The 25,615-nt window shown below is 39.1% G+C and overlaps 1 protein-coding gene across 3 annotated transcripts in view; it reads left to right on the top strand.

Moving 5' to 3' along the window:
* The window catches only part of CCDC34 (coiled-coil domain containing 34), a 63,394-nt gene that overhangs the window by 7,827 nt on the left and 29,952 nt on the right, over positions 1-25,615 (top strand). For 2 of the 3 annotated variants that reach the window (XM_054828772.1, XM_054828771.1), the window contains exons 4-6: positions 11,553-11,711; positions 14,079-14,220; positions 15,772-15,882. In XM_054828772.1, coding sequence (XP_054684747.1) covers positions 11,553-11,711; positions 14,079-14,220; positions 15,772-15,882 — 412 coding nt within the window. Of the gene's footprint in view, positions 1-11,552; positions 11,712-14,078; positions 14,221-15,771; positions 16,225-25,615 lie in introns of those variants that run through there. The other variant, XM_054828774.1, reaches the window with a different exon arrangement.

Here is a 25,615-nt window from a genome sequence, read left to right as displayed (position 1 = left end):
AAAGGGTCCTCCCTTATTAAAGTACACAAGAAAAAGTAGCAGATTTATTATTCAGCACAAACAATGTCGTTTTCCTCTTCTAAAAAGCAAATTAAGTTATAGGTGTCTGTAACGATTCATTGGCTTGAAAGAGTTTGGGCTGCCTGTTAAAATTCTTCGTAGTTCAAAACAGTGAAGGTTCTCGTTTTCCCTCCTCGCACCCCCCCTTCAACTTCTGTAAACTTCTACCTATTTGGGTCTTCCAAAGACCTTTGTCTTCATGGATTTACTGATTAACTACTTCTTTTCTATTGTCGATGGGAATAGGAGGTCTTTTTTATGGTAATCACATCAGCCCAGAGGATGGGGGAAAAGAACATATTTGTGTCTGGACTTTATCATATTATATTTTGGAAGGATAAGGTCATCCTTAGGCCATGGCCCAAGCTTTTACCAAAAGTAATCTGATTTTCATTTAAATCAGATGATTCATTGGCTAGTCTTTTCTGTAAACCACACTCAAATCAAGAACAAACTCAAAAGCTCAGCCATGTTTAGGATATTAACATTTGTGCTGCATAGACCTTACCACTTCAAGTTTCCACAAGATTATGTGTGGATCTGTACACAGACTGAAGGATAAATATGTCAATTCAGTGACTAAGAAGGTTTAAAATTGTGTGAAGATTTTACATGACATTTAAGGTTAGATTCCTGAGCACTGACAGTTGCTATGATTTTCTTGTGAGATGTATACATGCTCCCCATTTGGGAAAGCTCACTTCATTTCCTCCTAGAAGCATCAAAAGGTGCTCCTTGAGGCAAAAGTCACAGTATTCTTCACTGCAATATGCATTAAGCGCTCACCTTTTTCATATCCAGTTACTGATTCTGAGCCGCTGGATGTAGATTGCAGAAAATGCTTTACTTGACAGGAGGCAGAACTTTCAGGGATGTTACCTCTATGACCTCCACAAGTCTATACCCTTTCCCATTGCTGAATACTGTACTGGCGAAGAAAGTAAGGCACGGTTAAGTGTACATGAAACTTCTTCCTTCCTCTTGAGCATCCAGCACCAGGAGACACTGCTGGTTTCTGTAAGCCAGGCCAGTTTTCTTGCATTTTGTTGCATGGCAGTGTCAGTTGTGATGCTCTTACTGTTACATTCTAAGCTGTGAAATATATTTATGCAAATATGGCAAAATTTTGCAGCTTACTAGGAATTAAAAGCTTAATAAAATCAACTGTCAGGCGCTCTCCTGGTTCTACTAGTGCCTTTACAATTTTCAGTAAGATACCAGATCTCTGCTGGACAAAAATAGTCTTACTTTCTCTCTCTCCTAAGGTCGAGTCACTTGTGGGCGAACAGTAAATTGTCTGTTTGACTTGTTTTGGTTTAGATGTAATAGAGCTCTACTTTTTTAACAAGTCATAGGAATATCAATCAAAATATTTTAATTCTAAAATATCTCCAAGCATGCTTTTGATTCCAGAAGAAAATTTGCTTGAACCCAACGTGATTTTGTATGTATCTAAAACTTTTATTTCTGAGTTACTGCTAGATGTATTGATAAAAATGAGGTGGGCATGATTATAAATTGTGAGCAAGCAAAGTTGGTATTCAGTGTCATCTTTTCATTATTAACGTTGATTTGAGTGGTAGGCAGAACTGGACATAGATCAGCAAAGCCATTAGAATCTGGCTTGATCTTTCTGGAATGTTAAAATGCTTGCTTGATTGCTTATTGCTGTGTTTAGACTCCAGTTTGGTAAGGAGGTCTGTGTAGGCAACTCGTAGCTGAACTGTGAAGTTTAAAAACAAAGGAAATGGCATCCTCGATCCCTGTCTCATCATAGAACTAAATCTTGAATAGGTACTGAAAACTAACTACTGTCTCATTTCTTCAGGTTAGAGTTAGTGCTTGTGAAAGCTTATTTTCTCTGCATCTGTTCATTCTGGCACTTTATGTGATTTTTTTTTTTCTTTTTTCTGGGGGGGAGCCACAAAGGGACCCATTCTTAGTGGAATGAAGTTTCCTATTGAAAATAAAACCAAGAGGTAAAGAATGGCTAGAATTTATTGTTAAAAAAAAAAAGAGACCTTTGAAGTCTGTCAGTTCATGTTTATATGCTGACTCCCTGTAGATACTGAACAGATCAGTTAACTTCTGTCATTGTTCACCACCACTGAGTAAGCTTAAAAAAACCAAACAGCAACCAACACCACCCTCACTTCATCCCCCCCAAACTGTATCTTGGAATTATTTGGATTGGGGGACCTACATGTGTGATATGTTTTGAAAATCTGCTCTCCATAGTGGCATCTTTGTGACTTGTGTCTTGTCAACACTTGTGTCTTTGTTCTTGCTTAACAAATAAATGTTTTCTGACTGTTTGGCTTAGCAGGCTGTAGATGATACATAGACTGTTTACAGACTTGGGTAAATTACAGTTTAATGAGGAAGATAAAAAGTATTGCTTAACATCTTCAAAATATTTGGGAATCACATTTCTGGTTGCTTTGAAGGATTTTTCTCTCTCATCTAAATTCTGATGGATTAATATGTGATGACAAAAGTTTGGCATGGTATAAATTATGCAAAAAAAAAAAAGTAGTGATAGGTGAGGTCATAGATGTTCAGAGCTGATCACTCGTTTATACTTGCTTTTGTAGTGTTTCCTTTGAATACCGTCACTATTCAGAATTTGTCCGATAGGGTTCAATTAGAAGTTCCTTCGCAGTGTGACCAGGCGCTGGTTCTACTGCCTGATAACTCACTGTGTTCTACTTAGTGGAAGTTTCTGGAGATGCTAGTGAAAAGCTGCTCTTCTGTTTTGGAAAATATGTAAGCTGCTGTCTAAAGCCAGTTTGGTTTTTTTGCCCTCATTTGCCCTTAAGTTCATTAATTCAAGACATATGTAGCCTTCTTCCAGGAAGAAGACTTTACCCTTACAACCTCATCTCTCAGGAATGAGGTGCAGTATAGAGAACTCCTTGCTAGAGTTTGGTTTATAAAACCTTTGTCTTTCCAGACTCCCTTTCTTCCTTATTCTATGTCCTCTTACTGGTATTTCTGTAAAGAACTGAGGATTATAGAATCATAGAATGGTTTGGGTTAGAGGGGACCTTAAAGATCATCCAGTTCTAACCCCCCTGCTGCGGGCAGGGACACCCTCCACTAGACCACGTTGCCCAAAGCCTCATCCAACCTGGTCTTAAACACTTCCAGGGATGGGGCATCCACAACATCTCTGGGCAACCTGTTCCAGTGCCTCACCACTCCAACAGTAAAGAATTTCTTTCTACCATCTCATCTAAATCGACCCTCCTTCAGTTTGAACCCATTACCCCTTGTCCTGTCACTACACTCCCTGATAAACAGTCCCTCACCATCTTTCCTGTAGGCCCCCTTCAGGTACTGGAAGGCCGCAATTAGATCTCCCCGGAGCCGCCTTTTCTCCAGGCTGAACAATCCCAACTCTCTCAGCCTGTCCTCATAGGAGAGGTGCTCCAGCCCTCCGATCAGCTTCGTGGCCCTCCTCTGGACTCGCTCCAACAGCTCCATGTCTCTCCTGTACTGGGACCCCCAGAGCTGGACGCAGTACTCCAGGTGGGGTCTCACAAGAGTGGAGTAGAGGGGCAGGATCACCTTCCTCGACCTGCTGGTCACACCTCTTTTGATGCAGCCCAGGAATGGTTTTGACATTTATATAGTCTCATGTGAAATGTTGTTATATTTATGTAAACAGGGACCCAGCCCCTGTCTTTATAGTTTGTAGGCATAATTTGGGTCTGACTTGCCCACCTATCAAGAGTCCTGTGTTTACGGACTGTATCTGAAGACCCCCAGTTACATGTGACTGACTTCCTAATGTTTTGCCATAGAATAGGAAGCTTATTGTTGACAGTAGCAAATTTTTCTTTTCCTGTTTTACATAAACTTTTGATCCTGAGATGTCGAGTCTCTTTCATTCCTATCAACAGCTATGGGACTGAACACTTAAGTAAGGTATATGTAATTGTTGAATTACTGATTAATTGCCTTCAAGTCAAAGTACCAAAGGCTTTGAGAAATGCATTGTGGATGCGTAAACTGGGAAGTGTCTGTAAACTGATGCGACTGTTTAATCTTTAGAACTTTGTCATAACAGTCAGAACCTCTTATGAATTAATGCTGAATAAAATATTAGGATTAAAGGTCAGGCCTGATGACAACAGCTTTTTGATTAAATATTTAAAAAAATAACACTGATGCAGTCCATTCCACCTTCTACGCTCTGTTTAATATGGTATCTTCCAATCATGTTTAAGCCACCTTTATTGACTCTGCAAAGCTACTTCATTGTTAGAATGCCAATAGAATGTGAACTTGTACATATCTAAAGTATTAAATTTAGGTGTATGCATACATGTAGTTATAAATATTTATAAGTATAAAATATCCACAGTAGGATGGGGGAGAGAATCAGAAGAGTAAAAGTGAGAAAACTCGTGGGTTGAGATAAAGGCAGTTTAATAGGTAAAGCAAAAGCCGCACACGCAAGCAAAGCAAACCAAGGAATTCATTCACGACTTCCCATCAGCAGGCAGGTGTTCAGCCATCTCCAGGAAAGCTCCATCACACGCAACAGTTACTTGGGAAAACAAATGCCATCACTCTTCCTTCTTCATCCCCTAGCTTTTATTGCTGAGCATGACGTCATATGGTATGGAATATCCCTTTGGTCAGTTGGGGTCAACTGTCCTGGCCGTGTCTCCTCCGAAATTCTTGTGCACTCCCAGCCTACTCACTGTCGGGGCAGAGCGAGAAACAGAAAAGGCCTTGGAAGCTGTGCAAGCACTGCTCAGCAATACCTAAACCACCGTTGTGTTACCAACACTGGTTTGATCACAAATCCAAAACAGCACCACAGGAGCTGCTATGAAGAAAATTAACTCCATCCCAGTCAAAACCCAGTACTATATGTAATACATGTATTTGCAACAAAAACTGAAATCTCAAAAGCGGAATTCTTGCATCTCAAAATAACTGTAATTCTGAAACTCATGGTGTTAGCATCTTTGTCTTCAGTCTTTAACTTGCATATAATACGTTATGCTATATGAATGTGATATCTGGCAAAGTTGTAAGAGCACAAGTAATGAAGTTACATGTTTTACGTTGGAAAAACTGATTATTCTAATACCAATCTTAATTTGACTGTAGCATTTCAAATACTTGAACAGAGAATAAGGCGTTGCTTTTTTCTCAAAAGTAAATATGAACAAAGCAGACATTAATCATAGAACTTTGATGATCAACTTCTTGTTTGTTTTTTTCTTTCAGTAAGTCCCCATTACTTACTGAAAAATATAATTTTAATGGAAAACAGGTAGGGGATGGGAAAATTCTGTTTTGATGCTTTTTCATTGAAAATTTTGTTCTTACAATTTCCTTTGCTATTGGCTGATAGTCTTTATAAGAAGGAAGAAGCAGTAAGAAATATGAAAGCCTAGAACCAACACACTATAAAATAATGAATGACAATGTTCTTGGAGCAGACTTCTCTTTCTTGGTGCGCTGCATGATTCCTCCCAGAAGACAGACTTAGTTTCCAACTCTTATTCCAAAGACTTTTTGTTTAATGCATACTTTATCTCATAATTGTTAATATACAACACAGATGGTTCAGCAGCTTTTTTCTTTCATCCAATGAATTGTTAATTATTTTGTGAGGAGTGGTACAGTTCCAGCAGAAGGGGTGGAGAATCCTGTCATCCCAGCCTGCAGCCTGGTAGATGGAGTCTTCTCCCCACAGTGGGACACGTTGGTTTGAATCCTCTCAGGCAGAGAGGTAATGAAATCCAGATCGTCCTTGTGCTAGGTTAATGTTCTAACAGCTGAACTACTGTTCTGAGTCCAAGCAGTGATTGCTGCTACATTTTATGTAGACCCTGATGTGCTATGGATTTTGCTGACAGTTCAGTCTTGAAAGAGACACTGAGATGTTCACCTTTTTCAAGACTGAACCCTTGCAAGAAATGTATTTGTGAGGGAAGCTTAAATATCTAGCATAAGTACCTTGCAACCTTGAGAACCAACATCATTTAAGAATTTAAATTTTCTGTTTGCATGCCTGTCTGTCTTTACATATCTAAACTTTTTTTTTGTAACTCTGGGCTTAATTTCTTAGGTTTTTTTTCTGCATATTGCGGGGTTTTCAGCATCTAGACCTGGAGTACTTTATAAAACGGTCTTTTTTTTGGCCTTCCTTCTTCCTTCCTTCTTCCTTCCTTCTTCCTTCCTTCTTCCTTCCTTCTTCCTTCCTTCTTCCTTCCTTCTTCCTTCCTTCTTCCTTCCTTCTTCCTTCCTTCTTCCTTCCTTCTTCCTTCCTTCTTCCTTCCTTCTTCCTTCCTTCTTCCTTCTTCTTTTTTCAGCACAGTGTTGGTGTGTCTTTACCCAAAATTTTTCTGTGAGGTCGTGCATGGCCAGTGCCATGGGTATTGTGTCCAGACTTACCTTTAGATTTCTGTAAGTAGAATGAAGCTAATTTCTCATGGTTAGTGTTAGAATGAGTTTTGGATAGACTTGTGGAGGAGGAATTCAGGGTTGCAGATGATTAAAATACGAGTGCTCGTGTATTTCAGCAGCATTCGTGGAGTCTGCGTTCTTCTGAAGACCCCAAGTGTGTTCCAAATACACTAAGACTTGTATGTAACCATCTTACAATTCTCCAATTACTGGACTGCAGTGGGGTCTGCATTGACTTTGTGTCAACTTGAGCAGTAAATTGTTGTAAACCTGCTTGTGGGTTGGCACAAGTGTTGTTTCACTGACCTCCTTTCTAGCCTCTTGTTCTTTTCACGTGCCAGTTCTAGAGGGATTAAAGAAATATTTCTGTGGGCTAGGCTTGGTGACTGAGCTGTGTAATAGGGCTAAATTGAAAAGATAATAACAATTGGCTGAACAACCCAGATTTCTGAGGCTGTTAAATGTGATTGGCATTCAGGATTATTATGAGGATGAATGAGGAAATTTGGATATATGTTCTGATGTTGGCAGTGTGGACTTTTCCGATATTTCACCATCAGTCAGCATAAAATGATGCTAGAATATAGTAGCTAAGATGTCAGAGCAAACAGCTGTGAAGTAGAACCATCAGTTATGTATTAAAAGAAAAATGTTGTCACATTCAGCAGACCAGAAAATGAGAAAGGATTGCTGTGAGAAGTATCTTAAAAATATAAACCACAACATTCATTTCTGGAAATATTTTTATTCAGTGACACTCTACATAGAAAATGCAGAACAGAAAGCAGCTCTGCACTTGACCCTTTCCAGCCTCTTGTTTAATCATTGATATGAAAATACAGAAATATATAATGTATTAATTTTCTTCCAGTTGGGTATAATGTCTCTGTTTTGATGGCAGTTGGGCTGTTTTGTGCCTGGAACATTATTTAATATTTCTGCCTTCTATGAGGAAGAAAGTGGGCTGATGCTTCAGATTTTAAATTCCTTTGGCAATTCTTCACATCTACATAGGTCTGATTTTTCTTGAAAAGTTAGTAGTTCTGCTGATGAGACATTGGTTTGGTACTGACTCAGTGAGACTCATGCTGCCTCCTGAGTCACCATCACTGCTTTGTGGTATGGCTGGATTTGTTTTGGGTGGGGGATTTCCAGCTACTGACCTAGCCCAGGCTTCATTAGGTTCCGAGGCTTGATAGGATCACAGCCCAGAGCAGTGTACCCAAGGGGCAGATTTGTATCCTTTCTCCGTAATAACGTGCTTGGGTGGGGTGGCGGGAGAACAAGCCTTTCTTGCAATGAGTAATGGGATGGTTTACAATCAATACCTTGATTTATGTCATACATGTAATCATATTTTAAAGTGTATGTAAATTTACTAGTGGTTTAGTGAATAGATCGTGTCTGGTTTGAACACAAGATCAAAGAGAATTTTTAAAAACCAATCTGACAACTCCAAGCATAAACAAATTACATAATTTCCCTCCCCCCATATATACATGGTGGGAGAGTGAAAGGAGAATTGAAGAACATGTACGTTAATATGCACATTCCTAACATTTTTGATAGACTTGTATAAGGGAAAGTAATGAGGCTGAGGGGAAGCTGGGAAGGCCAGGCTGACAGGAGCTTGACATGAAACAGGTTATTAAAGCAGCTGGGAACGTGGTGTACACTAACTTTATGAACGAAGAGCTGTTCTGTGCGTGAGAGAAAGAGGAAGCATTTCTGATTTGTCTGCAGAATAATTTCTAGGCAGCTGCATAGTCCGCAATTCTGCAGGGAGTCTCACCATCTTAAGGATGTCTCACTGGAAGTAAAACCTAGCAATAGTTATGGCTTTCATGGTAGTGTGCGTGCCATATCATTGTTTACATAGGGCCTAATTTAACTTTGGGTCAGCCTAGATAGTAGCTAAACTCATGTGAAGTGTTGCGATTAAAGATACATAATTTAAGAAGCTTTCCTGCCTTTTAATTACAGTCTTTAGAAAGGTTTTTAGTGTATTTTCTGCTTGTAATTGTTGTCCATTATTGAACAATTCCCCTTGGTATGGAAGGGGCCCATTTTTGAGTTTTCTCCTGTATTTATTTTCATGCTTTTTATATGATAAGACCCTCAGCTAAAGACTGTAGCTTTGAAAGATCCTTAGTTTTGTAACTTTCATGTGCAATGGAGATAAACCAGCAAACAACAAAAGATGTGAAATCATTGTAAGCCTTCTTTGCCAGTGGTTTTAACTCACTGTTTTAGCATGTCTGTCATCTACATTAATGTTTTTTATGTGTCCCAGACTACCATTGTCTCGAAACAGGAGTTGTTGAGAGATGCGTGTGGGGAATATTTGGTAATGAAGGGACAGAGGAACAGCTCTGAATAGAAGAGATTAAGATGAATTTTAGATGAAGGAGGAGGAAAAGCTTAGACAATTGTTCATTTGTTTTTCAGGCAAGTGGTACTTAGGATCTGCATAATTTACCAAAAATAGATTATTTTTCCTTTTTAATGTATTTAAGCATGGAACGGTTTGTTTCATGCTAAGAAAGATCTTGTTTCCATTCTTTGCTAGTACAAAGACATTTCAGAATGTCAACTTTTTATTTTGCAGAATGAAATTCTTTTTTTCATTGGTCTTAGTTGTAAATAATAGTTTTATCACATGTACAGGCCTTACAAGCAGTGTTGTGAAATCACATTAATGAAGACTTCCATTCTTTTGTAGCCCTATGAGGTTTTACATTCCAGAATATATGTTGAAATTGGAGTGTGTTCATATCTGACCATTTTCCCTACACTGCGAACAGATTCAGCTGATGTTCACTAGAATGTATTAAAAGTGAACTGAAAAAAAATACCAAAGAGAAAATATAGTTAATAGCTAATTGTTTTGTGAAATTGTGTGCAGTGTGTACACAAATAACTCTTTGTTGTCAGATAAGAATATTGGACAAGAGCATATTAAAACAGTGGTGCTGCAAGTATCGTCACGGTTTACATGAAGAAACATCCACCTTGGAGATTATGGTGGTTAATAAGGCATAGCTTGCAAAAGGAGGGGGAAAAACCCCACAGTTAATGCATAATTTAGCTGCCAATGTTAAAATTGTAGTAATTCTAGTGTTGGCAGATACAGAATGGGGCACACTAACTCAGGCAATTCTGTAAACTGGCTTCTTCTGATAAGAAGTCTGCAGTTGAGCATTATGACATACTTGGAGAAAATGAATGCCAAGACTAAGCTAAGATTATGCATAGAATGATTTCTTTATTGAGACAATTTCATGTAGTGTGGATAAGGATTCAAACATGAAAGCATTTATTATCCAGTACTGTGTCTTACAAAAAATTGGCGAGTGCTTTAACCTGAAAGCAATGCATTTTCTCTTTATTGGCCCTGTTTTTGCACCTTGTCATCTCATCCAATAAATGGCAGAAATTAGTTAGTGTTTTTCAGGGCAATATAAGCTAAAATTTTTACTCTGCATGGTGCTACTTTATTGGACTACTAGTGAGTTTTGGTATGGAGGACAAGGACTGAACCGGCAGAAATCCTGTTTAGACCAGACTGAGAGAATTCTGCTGGTTCCCAGCTCCAGTACTATGGCTTCTGCTTCATTATGCATAATTGGAGTTTCCAGAAGTGCAATAATCTGGAAAAAAGGGGTGGGGGGCCCATGGGAGGAGCAGGGTGGATCTAGCTCTATTTTTCTGCCTTTTTGTGCTTCTAAGAGGTAAAATGGGAAGAGGAGTATCTTCATGCTCTTCTTGTATATGCGATTTTTCCTCTTTTCCATTTATTTATTATACTTTGCAGTTATAGTCCTAGGCATTTGACATCCATACTGCCAACTATAATAATTCTGAGTGAGCCTAAGTTCCTGCTAAACTACATGTCTCCTTTGTTCAAGAGGAGTATGCAGGGGAACACACAAGAAAAAGATTTCTTAAAAGAAAAACATTTTTATTCAACAGTTCTTTTCTATAAAGTGAAAACTGAGTTCAGGTCTTCTCCCTGTCCTGCAAGTCATGTTCACAGCTTGTCTAGGAAAGATTTTTGCCTCTACGTGTGTATGCAGGTTCTTCAGAGCCAAGCAAAGCTAAGCAGAATTAGTATCGAATCAGTAGAATCCCAGACATTTCATAAAGGTTACAGGGAAGGGAAGTGAGAGCTATTGTTAGTCTTCAAATGAAAATACCTCCCTCTTCAGATCAAGAAAAAGCCATCGATATGTGCTTGTTCGCGTAGAGAATGGTGCCCAAAACATTGTTTTGTACCGTTAGATATGCACACGCTGAAAAGACAAGGAAGTGAATGATGTCTTTGTGTATTGTATCTTCCAAATTATACCAGTAGCAATTTCGCTTCACACTCAGTTACCACTTTTCGCCTACCCCGGAATGTGTTTTCTCATTTTCCCTTCCATCGTTTGAAGAGGAGAAATGTGTAGATTGATTCATATCCATATGATCCGATACGTAGATTGATTCATCCATATACAAATAAACTAAAGAATTTAAAAATTGTAGAGAATACCACAAAACATGAACTGGATTTTTATGTGAACTTATTTTCGTATCAATTTATGCTTAAGTGTACTGAACAATCTGCATATCTCAGTGACTCTTAGAAGGGGGCAGTTTGCCTGACTTCCATTTGGAACTGTTGTTTGCTCTGGATCCACTGAATAGTAAAACTAACACACCGTTGTCAAGAATTGCAACATCTATTTCTTTCCAAGAAATATTGAGAAGCGTATGAAGTGTTTTCAAAAATGCCTGAATAAACAAAACAGAGTAGTAAACATAATAGCATAAGGAGTCCTGAAAGTAAACTTTTTATCATGTTTTGTGACAAGTTTATATGTTTAAAACTATTTTATCTGGAACCTATCAGTGAATAGGTTCTGTTTTCAAAGAGCTTACGATACGATATTTTTTTTCAGGGTTATGGTAATTTTATTTGTAATTATGTCATAAAATTAACTCTATACCTCAAAAGAATTGCCCATTGAAATATACCAAAAAGTTTCTGTTCTGTTTCTTTGATCTGTGTCATGTAGGAAAGAAGGGAAAGGGAACGAAAGCTGAGCAAAGAAATGGCAGAAAAAGCCACAAGGGAACTAGAAAAAATGCAGTTACAAGAAAAGGCCGAAGTAAAGTATAAAGAATGGTTAAAGAAGAAGCGAGCTGAAGAGGCAGAAAAGAAGAAAAAAGAGAAGGTATTAATCAGCTGATCTATTATTTGGATGGGGTTACCTAATCTGTAACTTATACTAAATATATTGGTTGATTAAATTGATTAGAGTTTATCAAATGGCAGTCTTGTACGTGAAAAAAACTTTCAAAAGTTGTTATGTTAGTGCATTGAAGACATTGAGGTATGGTCTGCAAAGCAAGACGCCTATTAATGCGTTTTTGTTAATAGTCTTTGCAAACCCACTGCAACTGTGATATGATAAGGGAAAGAGAAATACAAACCGCACAGTGTACCTTTGTTACTCAGTCTGTTGCAGGGTGATCCAGACAGAAAATAGGTGACATTATGTGCATTTTTCTCCCAGCACCACTAGTGCACATATTTCTAATTAAAAGCATTTTTCTTCATATCTGTACCAATCTGATGCTGGGAGTTCTAATTTTAATGTTATTTCATATTAATTAATCACCTATGTGTTTTTGTAGTGAGCTTCAGAAGACCTCTTACTTATTGTAAGCTTCCTAAAGTATGGGCTTTGAGGTCCTCTAGTTCATTAGAACAAACGCTCTAACAAGGCTACGCTTGCAGGAATCATCCAGAATTCCTCTGAAATATCACATATTAGTAATGATTATGCCTGAAAACTGTGAAATGTGTGACCAGATATCTGTGAAGACTATTGGTTGTATTTTAATTAACATTACAGTGTAATTTTTCAGTGGAATATGTAATATTACAAGAGTATACACTACTGTTGTATCTAAGTGTGATGGAGAATTGTGGTGAGAACAATTTATCTAAATTCCCACTTGTGTTGGGTTTGCGTGGCAAGGTTTTGGTAGCGGGGGGGCTACAGGGGTGGCTTCTGTGAGAAGCTGCTAGAAGCTCCCCCTGTGTCTGACAGAGCCAATGCCAGCCGGCTCTAAGACGGGCCTGCTGCTGGCCAAGGCCAAGCCAATCAGCGCCTCTCTGATAACATATTTAAGAAGAAGAAAAACACTTAGAGAGAGCTTTTGCAGCCGGAGAGAGGAGTGAGAAGATGTAAGAAACTCTGCGGACACCAAGGTCAGTGCAGATGGAGGGGGAGGAGGTGCTCTAGGCGCTGGAACAGAGATCCCCCTGCAGCCCATGGTGAAGACCATGGTGAAGCAGGCTGTCCCCCTGCAGCCCATGGAGGAAGGATGAGGGGGTGTAGCGATTCCACCTGCAGCCCGTGGAGGACCCCACGCCGGAGCAGGTGGAGGCACCTGAAGGAGGCTGCGGCCCGTGGGAAGCCCACGCTGGAGCAAGTTCCTGGCCGGACCGGTGGACCCGTGAAGAGGGGAGCCCATGCCAGAGCAGGTTTGCTGGCAGGACTTGTGACCCCGTGGGGGACCCCACGCTGGAGCAGTTTGCTCCTGAAGGTCTGCACCCCGTGAGAGGGACTCCATGCTGGAGCAGGGGAACAATGAGGAGGAGTCCTCCCCCTGAGGATGAAGAAGCGGCAGAAACACTGTGAGATGAACTGACCGTAACCCCCATTCCCCGTCCCCCTGTGCCGCTGAGGGGGGGAAGGTTGAAGCCAGGAGTGAAGTTGAGCCCGGGAAGATGGGAGGGGTGGGGGGAGGTGTTTTAAGAGTTGATTTTATTTTCTCATTCCTCTACTCTGTTTTGCCTAGTAATAAATTAGATGAATTCCCTCTCTAAGTTTGGTCTGTTTTGCTCGTGACAACAATTAGTGAGTGATCTCTCCCTGTCCTTATCTCGACCTGCAAGCATTTTGTTATGCCTTTTCTCCCCTGTTTAGTGAATGAGGGAAGTGATAGAGTGGCTCTGGTGGGCACCTGGCCTCCAGCCAGGGTCAACCCACCACACCACTATAATTACAGTGGCTGTTCTTAAAGCGCAGAACACATTTGTAAGTATTTCATAAGTACATACAATAATTTCTTTGGATTCACTTTAAAATACCGTAAGGTGTATCAGATCCATTTTCAGGCCTTAATGACCTTATTTTTGCAGTCTTTCAAAGTTTCCCATATAATTAAAACACACTTAAATATTCTGTACTGGTGGTGGTGATTTCCTGCTTAACAAACTGATTCTGTGTCTCTGAGCCACTAAAATGCACAGCACGAGGACCTTGAAACCCAAGGAGATGAAAGCCATCAGACAGATTAAACCACATGCATTCTTTTTTTTCTTCATTACATAGGTTCTTATCAATTAAACTTAGTTTAAATCCAAATGCCATGCCTATACATACTGGTTTACTTCCGATTAAATGTATTTGAAAACATATTTGAAATATATTCAGCAGTCTGGGATTCTGCAAAAGATTTATTTACCGTATTGTATAGATCATGCAGTGCTTTGTCTATAAGCATCTTAGATTTTTTTTTATTTTTAGGAAAAAGAAAAAGAAAGGGAAGCTGAACTACAGGAGAAGAAAGAGAGATCAGAGAAGATCTTTAAGGAATGGCTACATAATGCTAGAAATAAACCACGCCCTGTTTTAAATGGTTATGGCTTTGCACATGGGAAGTCTACAGGTTTGTACTTCTGCTTCACATATGTAGTGACTTAGGTTTGTGGTTCCTTCCCTCTAATCCTTTAATGTAAAATGAAGCCTGTTTAAGATTTTCATCCAGTATCTAATTTTGGCACATGGGAATGAATATCTCATCTGGTAGAAGTCAGAGAAGCTTTTACTCTGAGACTCTTTGTGCATTTTTTGTAGCCCTTCATGTTATTTGGGAGGAAAATTATGTTATTTGAGAGAATAATGTGGCATACCAAATTATAACTGATTTTGATCTCATTTTCCTTACCAGGCATAGGAACCACTAGAGCCAGTTACTGATTCCTGTGAAGCAAATCAGTTATGTTAGCATCCTTGTGAAGTTAGCGTTTGTGTTACAGAAGGTGTGTGCCACCGTACCGCACCTGAATCCCCCTTAGAAAAGAGGCGGGGTTTTGAGACACAGAGATTAATAAGAGGCTGACAGAAGTCCTTTCTGAAAAAGGAGACACGGGACTTGACCTGTGTTCTGAGCTAAGACTTCCTTTTCATTTGCTTTACATGTGCATCACACCTTCTTGGCTTCTGTAATCCTATTCCTTTTTTGTTTTAAAGGGAAGTGTTAAAGAGAATGCTGTTGAGAGTGTGGTGTTTTGAGAGTCCCACTTTATTGTTGTATTTTTTGTCATCCCACGTGGTACAAAAGCAGAAAAGCAGTAAGAAATAGTATTGCATTTTACATTTGAGTGCTTAATTAAATTTTCTTTAAATATATACATATACTTTTGCCTTTTTTTTTTTTTTTTTTTTATTAAATTACCTAAATTCCAGGCTCTGAGTGTTTAAGAAAATGTATGAAGCAGGTGAACAACCTTTGCTTTTTTGGTGACATCTGCTTATAGATGCTGATACACTTTGCCTTTGTGGTTTATTTTGGACCTTCATTACTTCATTACTTAAGTGATTTTTGAAAAATATTTCTGTACTCAGTAGTATTCATGCAATAGAATATGTTACAGACTTTGTTTTACCCAACCACATGATGTACGCACTGAAATTTCATTACAGACAAATGACTGATAGGGCAACATGTTCCTTCTGTTGCTTTTTAGGTTTACTGATATTGCTTTATGGGCCCGAGGTTATTAATTGCAGATTATTAATGTATATGTGGATAATTAGTGTATTTTTCTCCTCAATAAAATGAAGAATAACAGTTAAGCAAAGATGGAAAAATACGTGAGCTTTGTATATGTGGTGACAGGAAGTTTTTATAAATGCTTTGAAATAATGCAAAGTAGCCAATTCATAGACATTTACAGCTTTTAAGTATACAAATGACTGAGCATTCTGAATATTACCTGCTTATTTTAAATAGAGATGAAGAATATGCCAGTTATTGGTAAAAAAAAAAGATCTACTACTTTGAATCATTTAAATTATGTGATGTGCCTATGCTGTCATCTTCTGAAGACGCTGTCATGTCTTCGTTAGTCCAGATGATTATTATAACTGCTTGCATTGTAAAGCTTGTAGTGTGAATATTCCTTTTTAGTTATATGCTTTTTCTTAAATGTTCTAGGGCATGCTGATGGAAATTCGTATCCAGCTCCAGCATATTGTAACCCCATTCCTTGGAAACCTGTACATGTGCCTCCTCCAAAGGAAGACAGTGTTCTTACCACGAAGAAGAGTAAGAGACCTGTATCTTGTCAGTCACATGCCTCTTTGCCTATAGTAATTTATAAGCCCAAGAACAACCCCTGTGTTGGATCCTTGTGCAGAAAGCAGTTATAGTACAGAAAACAAAACTATTCCTATGATCTTGAGTGAACTGGGCCATAAATATGAAGTTATAGGTAGTTACATGTCCAAAACAGGCTGCTTTTTTTTTTTAAACTTTTGTGACCAGGTTTTTTTATTTACAGCTGACCAATCATCTTTTTTATATGATTTTTTATATGTTGCATTTCAGTAAAAAAACCCAAAACAGTCATATTTAGCCAATTGTAATGGGACTGTACCTCAATACCAATAAAACGCACAGGATTGTTTCTTCCTTTCCTCTGTTGTTGTTGAAGGAGTTCTTTTGTGTATGTGATTATTCTTTGGGGCAACAGCATTACTGGGTTATTTTAAAGATGCTAATTATAACAGACTTTAAAACAATTCTTGGCTTAATATGGAAGGAATTCAAGGCCTGTGTATAATTGCAGGTCTATGATGTCATTGGGATCGCAGAGTTGTAGTGGGATAGCTTACATCTCTGGAGTGCTGCAATGGATACAGGCTTTTGAGGGAGCACAGGCTGGGATGACGAGGAGGGACAGGCTGGGATGACGAGGAGGGAAGAGAGCAGGAGGAACCCATGAAGTTTTGCCTGAGGACTGATGATTAGTCAGCTGAGACCTAATGAGTGAAGATTAAAAAGGGAGACCAAGGTGGGCAATGTTGTGTTGGTCATCTGATCAGGAAGAAGTGTGTGACGTTCTTCAGGCAGTTGGAAGAAGCCGTATGCTTCCAGGCCCTGGTCTCATAGGGAGACTTGAACCACCATGAAATCTGCTGGAAGGGCAACACAGCAGGGCACAGACAGTCAAGGGGGTTTCTGGAGAGGATTGTTAACTTCCTGAAGTTCCTGACACAGCTGGTAGAGGAGCTGACAATGGGAAGCTCTTTGCTGGACCTGATACATACAAACAAGGGAGAACTGGTCAGGGACGTGAAGGCTGGGGGCAGCTTTGCCTGCAATGACCATGGGATGGTGGAGTTCAGGATCCTGAGAGGAGGGAAAAAAAAGCAGGATCACAACACTGAACTTAGGAGAGCAGGTTTCGTCCTGTTCAGGAACTTGCTTGGAAAAATCCCATAGAAAATATGGTCATGGAGAGAAGAGGGTCATGGAGAGCTGGTGATTTTCAAGAATTGCTTCCTCCAAGCTCAAGGACGGTCCATCCCAATGAGCAGAAGCAGGAGTGGCAGGAAGCATGCGTACATGAGCAAGGAGCCCCTAACTAAAACTGAATATAACAAGGAGGCATACAAGAGGGGGAAGCAGGAACAGGTGACCCTGGTGGAATATAGAAACACTGTCCAAATGTGCAGGGATGGGATTAGGAAAGCCAAAGCCTTTCTGGAGTTGAAGCTAGCAAGGTATGTGAAAGGCAAAAAGAAGGGCTTCTGTAGGTATCTCATCAGCAAACAGGAAATTGCGACAAATGCGAGTCTGCTGCCACATGGGGTAGGCATTTGGTGACAATGGACACAGAAAAGGATGCTGCTTTTTTTTTTTTCCCCTTTTTTTTTCCCCCCCTTTCTTTTCTTTCCTGGCAGTCTGCTGATTGACCTCAGCAATCACGGTTCCCAGAGTCCAGTGGGGGAATCTGGAGCAAGGAAGACAACCTTGATGGAGGAGGATCACTTTAGGGAATATCTAAATAAAATGGACGTACCTGATTCTATGGGATCTGATAGGGTGCATGTGTGAATGCTGAGGGAGGTGGCAGATATCGTTGTAAGGCCACTCTCAATTATCTTTGAGAGGTCATGGTGATCAGGGGAGGTTGCTGGGAACTAGAAGAAAGCAAATGCCAATCCTGTCTTCCAGAAGGGCAAGAAAGTGGATCTGGAGAACTACAGGCCAGTCAGCCTCACCTCAGTCACCTAGAAAGGTGATGATGTGGAAATGGCGGCATGAGAAAGAGCATTGACCAGCAAGTTGAGGGAAGCAGTCCTTCTCCTGTTCTCAGCACTGGTTGAGACCACATCTGGAGTGCTATGCCCAGTCCTGGGCACCCCAGTAAAAGAGAGTTGTGGACATCCTGGAGCAAGCTCAGTGAAGGGCCACAAAGATGATTAAGGGGTGACAGATGAAGAGAAGCTGAGAGAGCTGGGACTGTTCAGCGTGGAGGAGAGAAAGCTCAGGGGAGATCTTACCAATGTCTGTAAATACATGATCGGTGGAGATGTAAAGAAGACAGAGCAGACCCTTCTCAGTAGTGCTCAGTGACAGGAGAAGAGGCAATGGGCACAAATTAAAATACAGGAAATTCCATTTAAACATGAGCCAGAAATTTTTAAAGTGACGGTGATCAAACTCTGGAAAAGGTTTCCCAGCGATGTTGTGGAGTCTCCGTCCTTGGAGGTACTCAAAACCTGACTGGATACAGCCCTGAGCAACCTGCTCTAGCTGGCCCTGTTTTCAACAAGGGAGTTGGACTAGACGATGTCTAGAGGTCTGTTCCAATCTCAACAATTCTGTAATTAATGTTGAAAAGAAAAAAGCAGAAAAAAAAAAGACATTTTTCTTCCCTGTTAAAATAGTTGTATCACTTTAAGTAATATATTGCTATCCTTTAGAAATTACACAATATTACAGAGTATATTACGTATTATAAAATTTAAATAGTAGAAAAATCACTAAGGCACATTCTGGCATGTAAGTATTCTAATATATTGATTCTACTTCTAATCTTAATAATAAATTTAAATTTCTTCAGGGCAAATCATGAAAAATACTAAACTATCTCATGTTAAGTTTATTCTTGAAACATTATCTGTACCCTTACTTTGAGTGAATCAGTTTATACAATATGCCTATGACTGTTCTTTCTAGATAATGCCAAATGCTAGCAAGACTGCAACATCTGACAGTAGTTAATAGATTATTCGGTTTGTGTTTGTCAGTAATTTATGGTATGAATTAGTGTGAGGTCTCACATACTTGGACTGTCACAAAGTACCTCACATTTACGTATTGTTAAAGCAGCACAAAGGACATTTTGCAGTCGAGTTTAATTTTTCATTTTACACTATAAAGTCATGAACATAAAACTATTTTTCATCAGAACAAAAAGAAAAAAATGCTTTAAAGAGCAATATATGAATCTTCTTTAAGTCAATTCTATCATTTTATTATAGTAGTGGCTAAAAATCACTAAAATTGGGACTGCTGTATAGTACAGATTTAAATACATTTTAATACTTGGATGTGCATCATTTAAGCTGACAAAATAGACAAAAGCTAGTAAGAGTATACAAGTATATTCATCAGATTATCATAGACAGTGGGTGCACAAGCTGACCTGATGCATTTCACCTCTACTATCACTAAGATATCTAGGCTCCACAGTGTCTGTCATGGGTCTGTTCTGCTGTGACAGTGTGTAAATCAAGTGCCAAACATTTATGAATATGTAACATACAATATGGTTTATCATTATATTAGTTAATGAATGTCTGTTAAGAGTACCTGACTTTGATATTAATTTGACTACACACACTTAGGAGAAGTCTGGACTCCATAAAATATGTGGAGTGTCACAGTGTCTTTCTGTTAAGTAAGAGAACTTGGGCTTCACGAAGGTGATCAGAGGGCTGGAGCACCTCTCCTATGAAGACAGGCTGAGAGAGTTGGGGTTGTTCAGCCTGGAGAAGAGAAGGCTCCAGGGACACCTTATTGCAGTCTTCCAGTACCTAAAGGGGCCTACCAGAAAGCTGGAGAGGGACTGTTTACAAGGGCACGGAGTGATAGGACAAGGGGTAATGGCTTTAAGCTGACGGAGAGTAGATTTAGATTAGATATTAGGAAGAAATTCTTCTCAATGAGAGTGCTGAGGCACTGGCATAGGTTGCCCAGAGAAGTTTTGGATGCCCCCTCCCTGGAAGTGCTTAAGGCCAGGTTGGATGGGGCTTTGGGCAACCTGGTCTAGTGGAGGGTGTCCCTGCCTATGGCAGGGGGGTTGGAACTGGATGATTGTTAAGGTCCCTTCCAACCCAAACTGTTCTGTGATTCTGTGATTCACAGAAGTCATCTGCATATTATCTTCAGGATGTAGAACTCTGTGCCCAGCTTTTTCTATAAGGACGTCTGCGATGGATTGGCGTGAAACTAGTGGATTAATGTATTAGTTGTTAATCTCTCCATCTGACCTTGCCATGTGGAGATGTTTTATAAGAGTCAGAAGTTTGATGGTTGTGTAAGCTACCAGAAACTCATTAGTATTTAGATGAAGGGACAGCATTTTACTGGAATGTAAATGATTAATTTTGGATTAGTTTACAGAGGTTTATTGGGACTCTGATTCACTTGAAGAGCCACATGCTATCATGTTAGGATTTTCTCTGCTAGTTTTTCTGAAATAGCATGTGGCCACCAGTAAAGTGTGTTGACATAATTACCTGAATGTATATTTATGACTTCGTATTTGTTTTAGCATTTATTTGCTTGCAGTGACATAAAATGGCCTATCTTATGAAGATAGGCATTGATAGCATTTATATTAACTGAGTATGAAAGAATCTGTGGCTTGATTCTGCTTGATTCAACACATCGTTGACAAGATTTCTGTTGGCTTGAACAGTGACAAATGGCAATTAACAGGGGTTCCTATGCTAACCCAAATAGAGTTCGCCTTCAGGATTGCATGTCTGCACCCAGCGTGAAGGGCTAAATAAGTCTTAAATGTGTATTTGGTTCAGGAAAGGGAATATAGAAGTAAATGTTGAAATCTAGTAATTTTCTTTCAGATGCCTTAGCCAGAATAATTGAGCTGAGTACTTACTGGAATTCTGGGTTAGAGATTTTAGGGTTTTTTTACTAATAAATATCTAAAGCCATTATTCCTTTTTTTGTCCCAACCAAAGATAGTAGTATTTTTCCTCCACCAAATTTTCTGTGGAAAGGTTTATCCTGTCTTCAGGATCAGAATAATGTTTCGTTTCAAGACAGCCAGCTTTAAGTGGACTTAACGCTCCTAAAATAGCAGCTTTAAGATGGGGCCCTTGCTGTAGCTTATCTATGGCATTGTAAATGCAGTTCTCTCCTAACTAAATTACAAATAAGGTTAAGGAAAGATATCTCATGGGTGTACATATTGGCTCCGATTCAATCGACATAATGGTTTCGTTGAGCAGAGAAGAGAAATATCGTTTGGATTTTTTCCAACAGGATATCAACCGCACAATAAAATGGTCTGGCCTTGTAGCATAATTTAAGATTGTATGCTACAGAAGGCTATAATTTCATGCTGTTGTGGCAAATAATTAATTTACACCATTCTTTCTCAGATGTTAGAAAGATAAAATCTTAGCACTTTGTTGTAGCTTAAACAGCATTCTGTAGTCTTTTATTAAGTTCTCTCCTGGATTTCTCTGCTTATGAAATTTCACAGTAGATCAAGTTGCAGAATCTAGAATTACTCACTAGAAACAGTCCAAGATCTTGCATCTTGATGTCTGTGCTGCTAAAATAATGAGACTCAACCTCAGCTTATTTTCATCCCCTTGGTTTTGCAGAACTTCTGGTTGTAAGAAATCATAGACCACTTCAACATCCTGGCTGTTGCATCCTTGTAGGTTTCACAACCTTTCCTCCTCTCCATCTGTCAGTCATAAATAGAGTGCCACGTTCAGCCTCACTGAGAAGGATTACATCGCCTATGAGCTTTTACTGGTTTTGAAAATTACTCTGTAGGTGCTCCGTAAAATGGCATGACTTTCCAGTAATTGACAGTGGATCTTCACACAGATGTTTCAGGATTGAAAATCTACAAGTGGTCAAGTGGATCAAAAGAAGTCATAGAAGAGCTTATGATGAGTAAGAGGTCACTATTATTGTAGGCAGCCTTGCATTCTTAGGAAGTAGTCTGGCTAATGTAACATGATGCAAGCTGACTGTTGGAAGTTTTGTTACTGGTTCTGGTGTGGAGCCAAGGCTTCACCTGAACCCAATAATTGCATCAGATTCTAGTAATGTCCTTGCCAGTCTAATGTTTAATTGTAAAATTAATTTCTTAATTTATCATTTTGAAAGCTAGATTGAAGAGGAGTCAGTAGTTCTGATATAATTTTCACTGGGAGATTTTTGTGCGTAAATATGGAAGACTTCACGCTTTTATTGCTGCGGTCAAAAGGTGAGTGTTCCAGGCTGCTGTCCCCGGGCAACATCATGAGCTGTGTTTAAACTCAGTAATGAAAAGGAAACCTGAGCATCCTGATCTGGTAAAGCACATAAACACTTGATTAGCTTGAAATGTGTTAGGGAGATCATTGATAAAGCAGGGCTAAAGTAGTCATGCTGTCCTGGATTTGAGGCCTAGGACCTAAAGGCTATTCAGTTAGCATAACTGCCATTTCATATATAATGTTATGTCCATGTTTTTACACGTGTAACTCATTTTATAATGACCTATTAGACAATTCTCTAATACTGTAGTTAAGTAAGAGTAAATTTTTGCAAAATGTGAAGACTTTTTTCTTAATATCTGACTTAACTGTTTGCTTGGTCTAACTTAGTGACTCGAGCAGAGATTGCAAATATTTAATTCACAGGCAAATTTGAATTTACAGAAAATTGGCAGGGTGGGTGATTTGAAAAGTGAGATACTTGAAGCCCTTAATGTCAAAATCTGTTGAACTCTGCTGTGGCTGGATGCAAGGGTGGATTCAATTATGTTAATGATAATATTTTTACAAAGGATTCAGACTTTGATTTCTTTTACTGAAGTCACAACTGAAATGATTTCAGTATTATTAGCGCTAAACAGTAAGTGGTTAACCCAGCTAGAAAAATATCAGAATAGGTGCTTTTGTGTATAGCTTCTGTGGAAGATGGGTCTTTGACTTTCACAGGTAGTTTGTTTAAACAATGCAAGGTTGTGTGTTTTGAGATTAAGGCAACACATTGGTAATGAGTAACCCAGCAATGCCAAAATGTTAATAGATGCTAGAATGTTTTCTCCATAACTCGAGCCTGACTCCCTTTTGCACTTATATGTCTTTGTAGTACCGCTAACCAAGGCAGAATGTTCTTTATATGTTGTTGTAAAAATCCCAACCCTCAGCACTCCCATAAGAGATGACACAAAGGACAACTTAGTGTGGTGTCCCTTCTGTAAGTTTGTGGAGCCATCAGATTCAGAGTTTGAATGGGCTGGTAGGGAAGGTACTTAGCGTTGGACTTGACTGTGAGACTTGGACTTACTTAGACTTACATATATAACCTGTGGGTTACATATGCAGATTGGAAGGAGGGCATTTTGATTGAGCAGTGTTGCCTTTATTTTTGTAGATGTTCATGCTTGCTTTGACAGTATTGACCTCTGTGCTCAGTGTTAGAATTAGTATGGCACAGCCAAAACACCCCTACAACTTTTATTATACAATGCCACCATATATGGTGGTACAAGTAGGAAATCCATAAGGTATACATCCTTTTTGTTAAGATAATGATCAGGGTGAGAAGAAAGCTCTTCAGTTTCCCCTTTCCATTGACATGTGTGCATCCATCTTTAAATAACAGTTACTGAAAGCTATGTAGAATATTTATCAGTACCCAGGAGGAAAGGGAGATGACTGTGGTATGCCTGAGTTCAAAGAGCCCTTCAAAGATACCGATATAAATCCACACTTCAGCCTTCGCTAACAAAATTGTGATCAAGTTATAGAGGATGGGTCCTAGGAATTCCTGTTTTGTTCTTGCTAAGCGACTGCACTAGTTTAAAGGGCTAACACCAATGGTTTTACTTCCGCTCTTCAGAAGTGATTTCTCTCTCTGTTAGGATGTCTGTTCCAGTTGGGCTTAGCTCACAGCACGTCGAGTTAGGCAATGACAAATGTATAAAAGGACATGCGAAGTTTGCAGAAACAATTTCCACAGCAGATGTAACTGCCAGGGATGCAGGAAACAAAGGTGAAGGGCAGATGGCAGCTGAGGCCGCAGCTGTGAATGAGCAGAATATGGTACCTATGTTGCATTATTTATTTCACATGAGACAGAAAGGTACACGAGGTTGAACTGGAACAAGTGGGTTATTGTCCTCATCCAGCACTTTTTTCTATGCCACCCTATGCACAGTTTGTCAGAGGTGTATCAAAATTATCCCAAGCCAAGTGTGAATGACAACAGCTTGAAGTGTCCTCACCAGTAGAATCTAGACAGTGTGATATTTATTAAGCTAAGGGCGAAAGCTGCTGCACTGATAGAGGGTTGAACATGGAAGCTTTTGGCTAGCACTTGTTTATAACGTTCCAGGCTACTGCAGCTGATAGAAACTGTACAAAACTTCCTTGTTTCCTTGTGTGTACTTCAACCTCAAATGGCTTTCCAGAACTTAGTACTGTTTCATATCCAAATTCTTGTACTTCTCAGGAAGGAAAATGGTAGGGTAAGCATGTTTGTACCAAGATTTTCGTTGTAGGGGAAATGGGTAATATTACCCCAATGAATTTAGCAAGGAAAGTATTCTCATACTGGGTTAACCTGCTAGTAATACAAAAAGTTACAGGAACTATAATTTGAAGAAATTCTAGGATCCTGGTGCTGATGTTGGGTTTTTATATTTTTTCTTTTTTTTTTCTTCTTGTTTTTTAGGCCAAAGTTGTTATTGAACTATTCGTAAAGTCCATACTTAAATGCTGACCATGGAACTATTTTCACTTCCATATTGGTTAAGCTGAACAGCTTTGAAAATTGGTAAGATTTTATGTAATCTCCTGAATGTAGTGGGTGTGCTGGTCATGTTTCATGAGATTCCAACACAAACAAATCTTTGAAAAAAACCTCCCTACTTTTTTGTTATTTCAGGTGGTCTGGGTGTGTTGCTCATACGTAAAATTGTTAGGGTTTTTCTAAGACTGCTTCAGAGGTATAATATTTCAGGATTAAAAAGCTTAAACAGGAGTAAGGCAACTAAGCTTCAACATTATGTCTTTTAAAACTATTGAAAAGTGGCATTGCACCTTCCAACTTACCTTTAAGCCTTTGATACTTTTACAGCATAATCTTCTTGTAAAGCAGTTCAAATGTTTGGTATAGTCACTGAAAATATTAATCTACTTCATACGTAGTTCAGTGTTTTGAATGGTGATTTATCGTTAATTTACTGTCCTTGCCAATAAATTTACAGAATTTGACCTCCCTCAAACATTGCTTTTGAAAATGGTGTGGGTTTAATAGAAAAACTTACAAGTCATAATGACTCCAGATCCACTGGCCTAGAAGAGAAGAGATGTGAGTTTCAGTCTCTGATCCATGAACTTTTACTTACATATGCGAAATAAAATACTTCCAGCTGAAGGGATTAAACATCTCCAAGTAATATATTCTCATTTGACCACTAGGTCACTCACCTGAAAATCCATGGGAGAAATGAATGGAAATCACTGTAAATGTTGACTACTGGGAAATAAAGTGTTTTGATTTTTTTTCAGAAGTTTTGTGAAAAATCTCTTTTAATCATCTTGTATTTTATTTGTAGTAACAAAATTGGTTTATGTCAAAAGTTTAATGTTGAGTGAATATATTTTAGGCTTTTGATCTTGATAAGGACAGTTTCAGCTTGGGCTTGAATGCAGCTTGAATGGTATTTTGGGGAAAGGATTGAGGTGGGAAAATGTAGTTCCTCTTCTGATGGTAAAACCCTAAT

This window comes from Grus americana, chromosome 5, assembly GCF_028858705.1.
Source record: "Grus americana isolate bGruAme1 chromosome 5, bGruAme1.mat, whole genome shotgun sequence".
Taxonomy (NCBI): Eukaryota; Metazoa; Chordata; class Aves; order Gruiformes; family Gruidae; genus Grus; species Grus americana.
The sequence above is the reverse complement of the archived record's forward strand: the minus strand, read 5'-3'. Positions and strand labels throughout refer to the sequence as shown.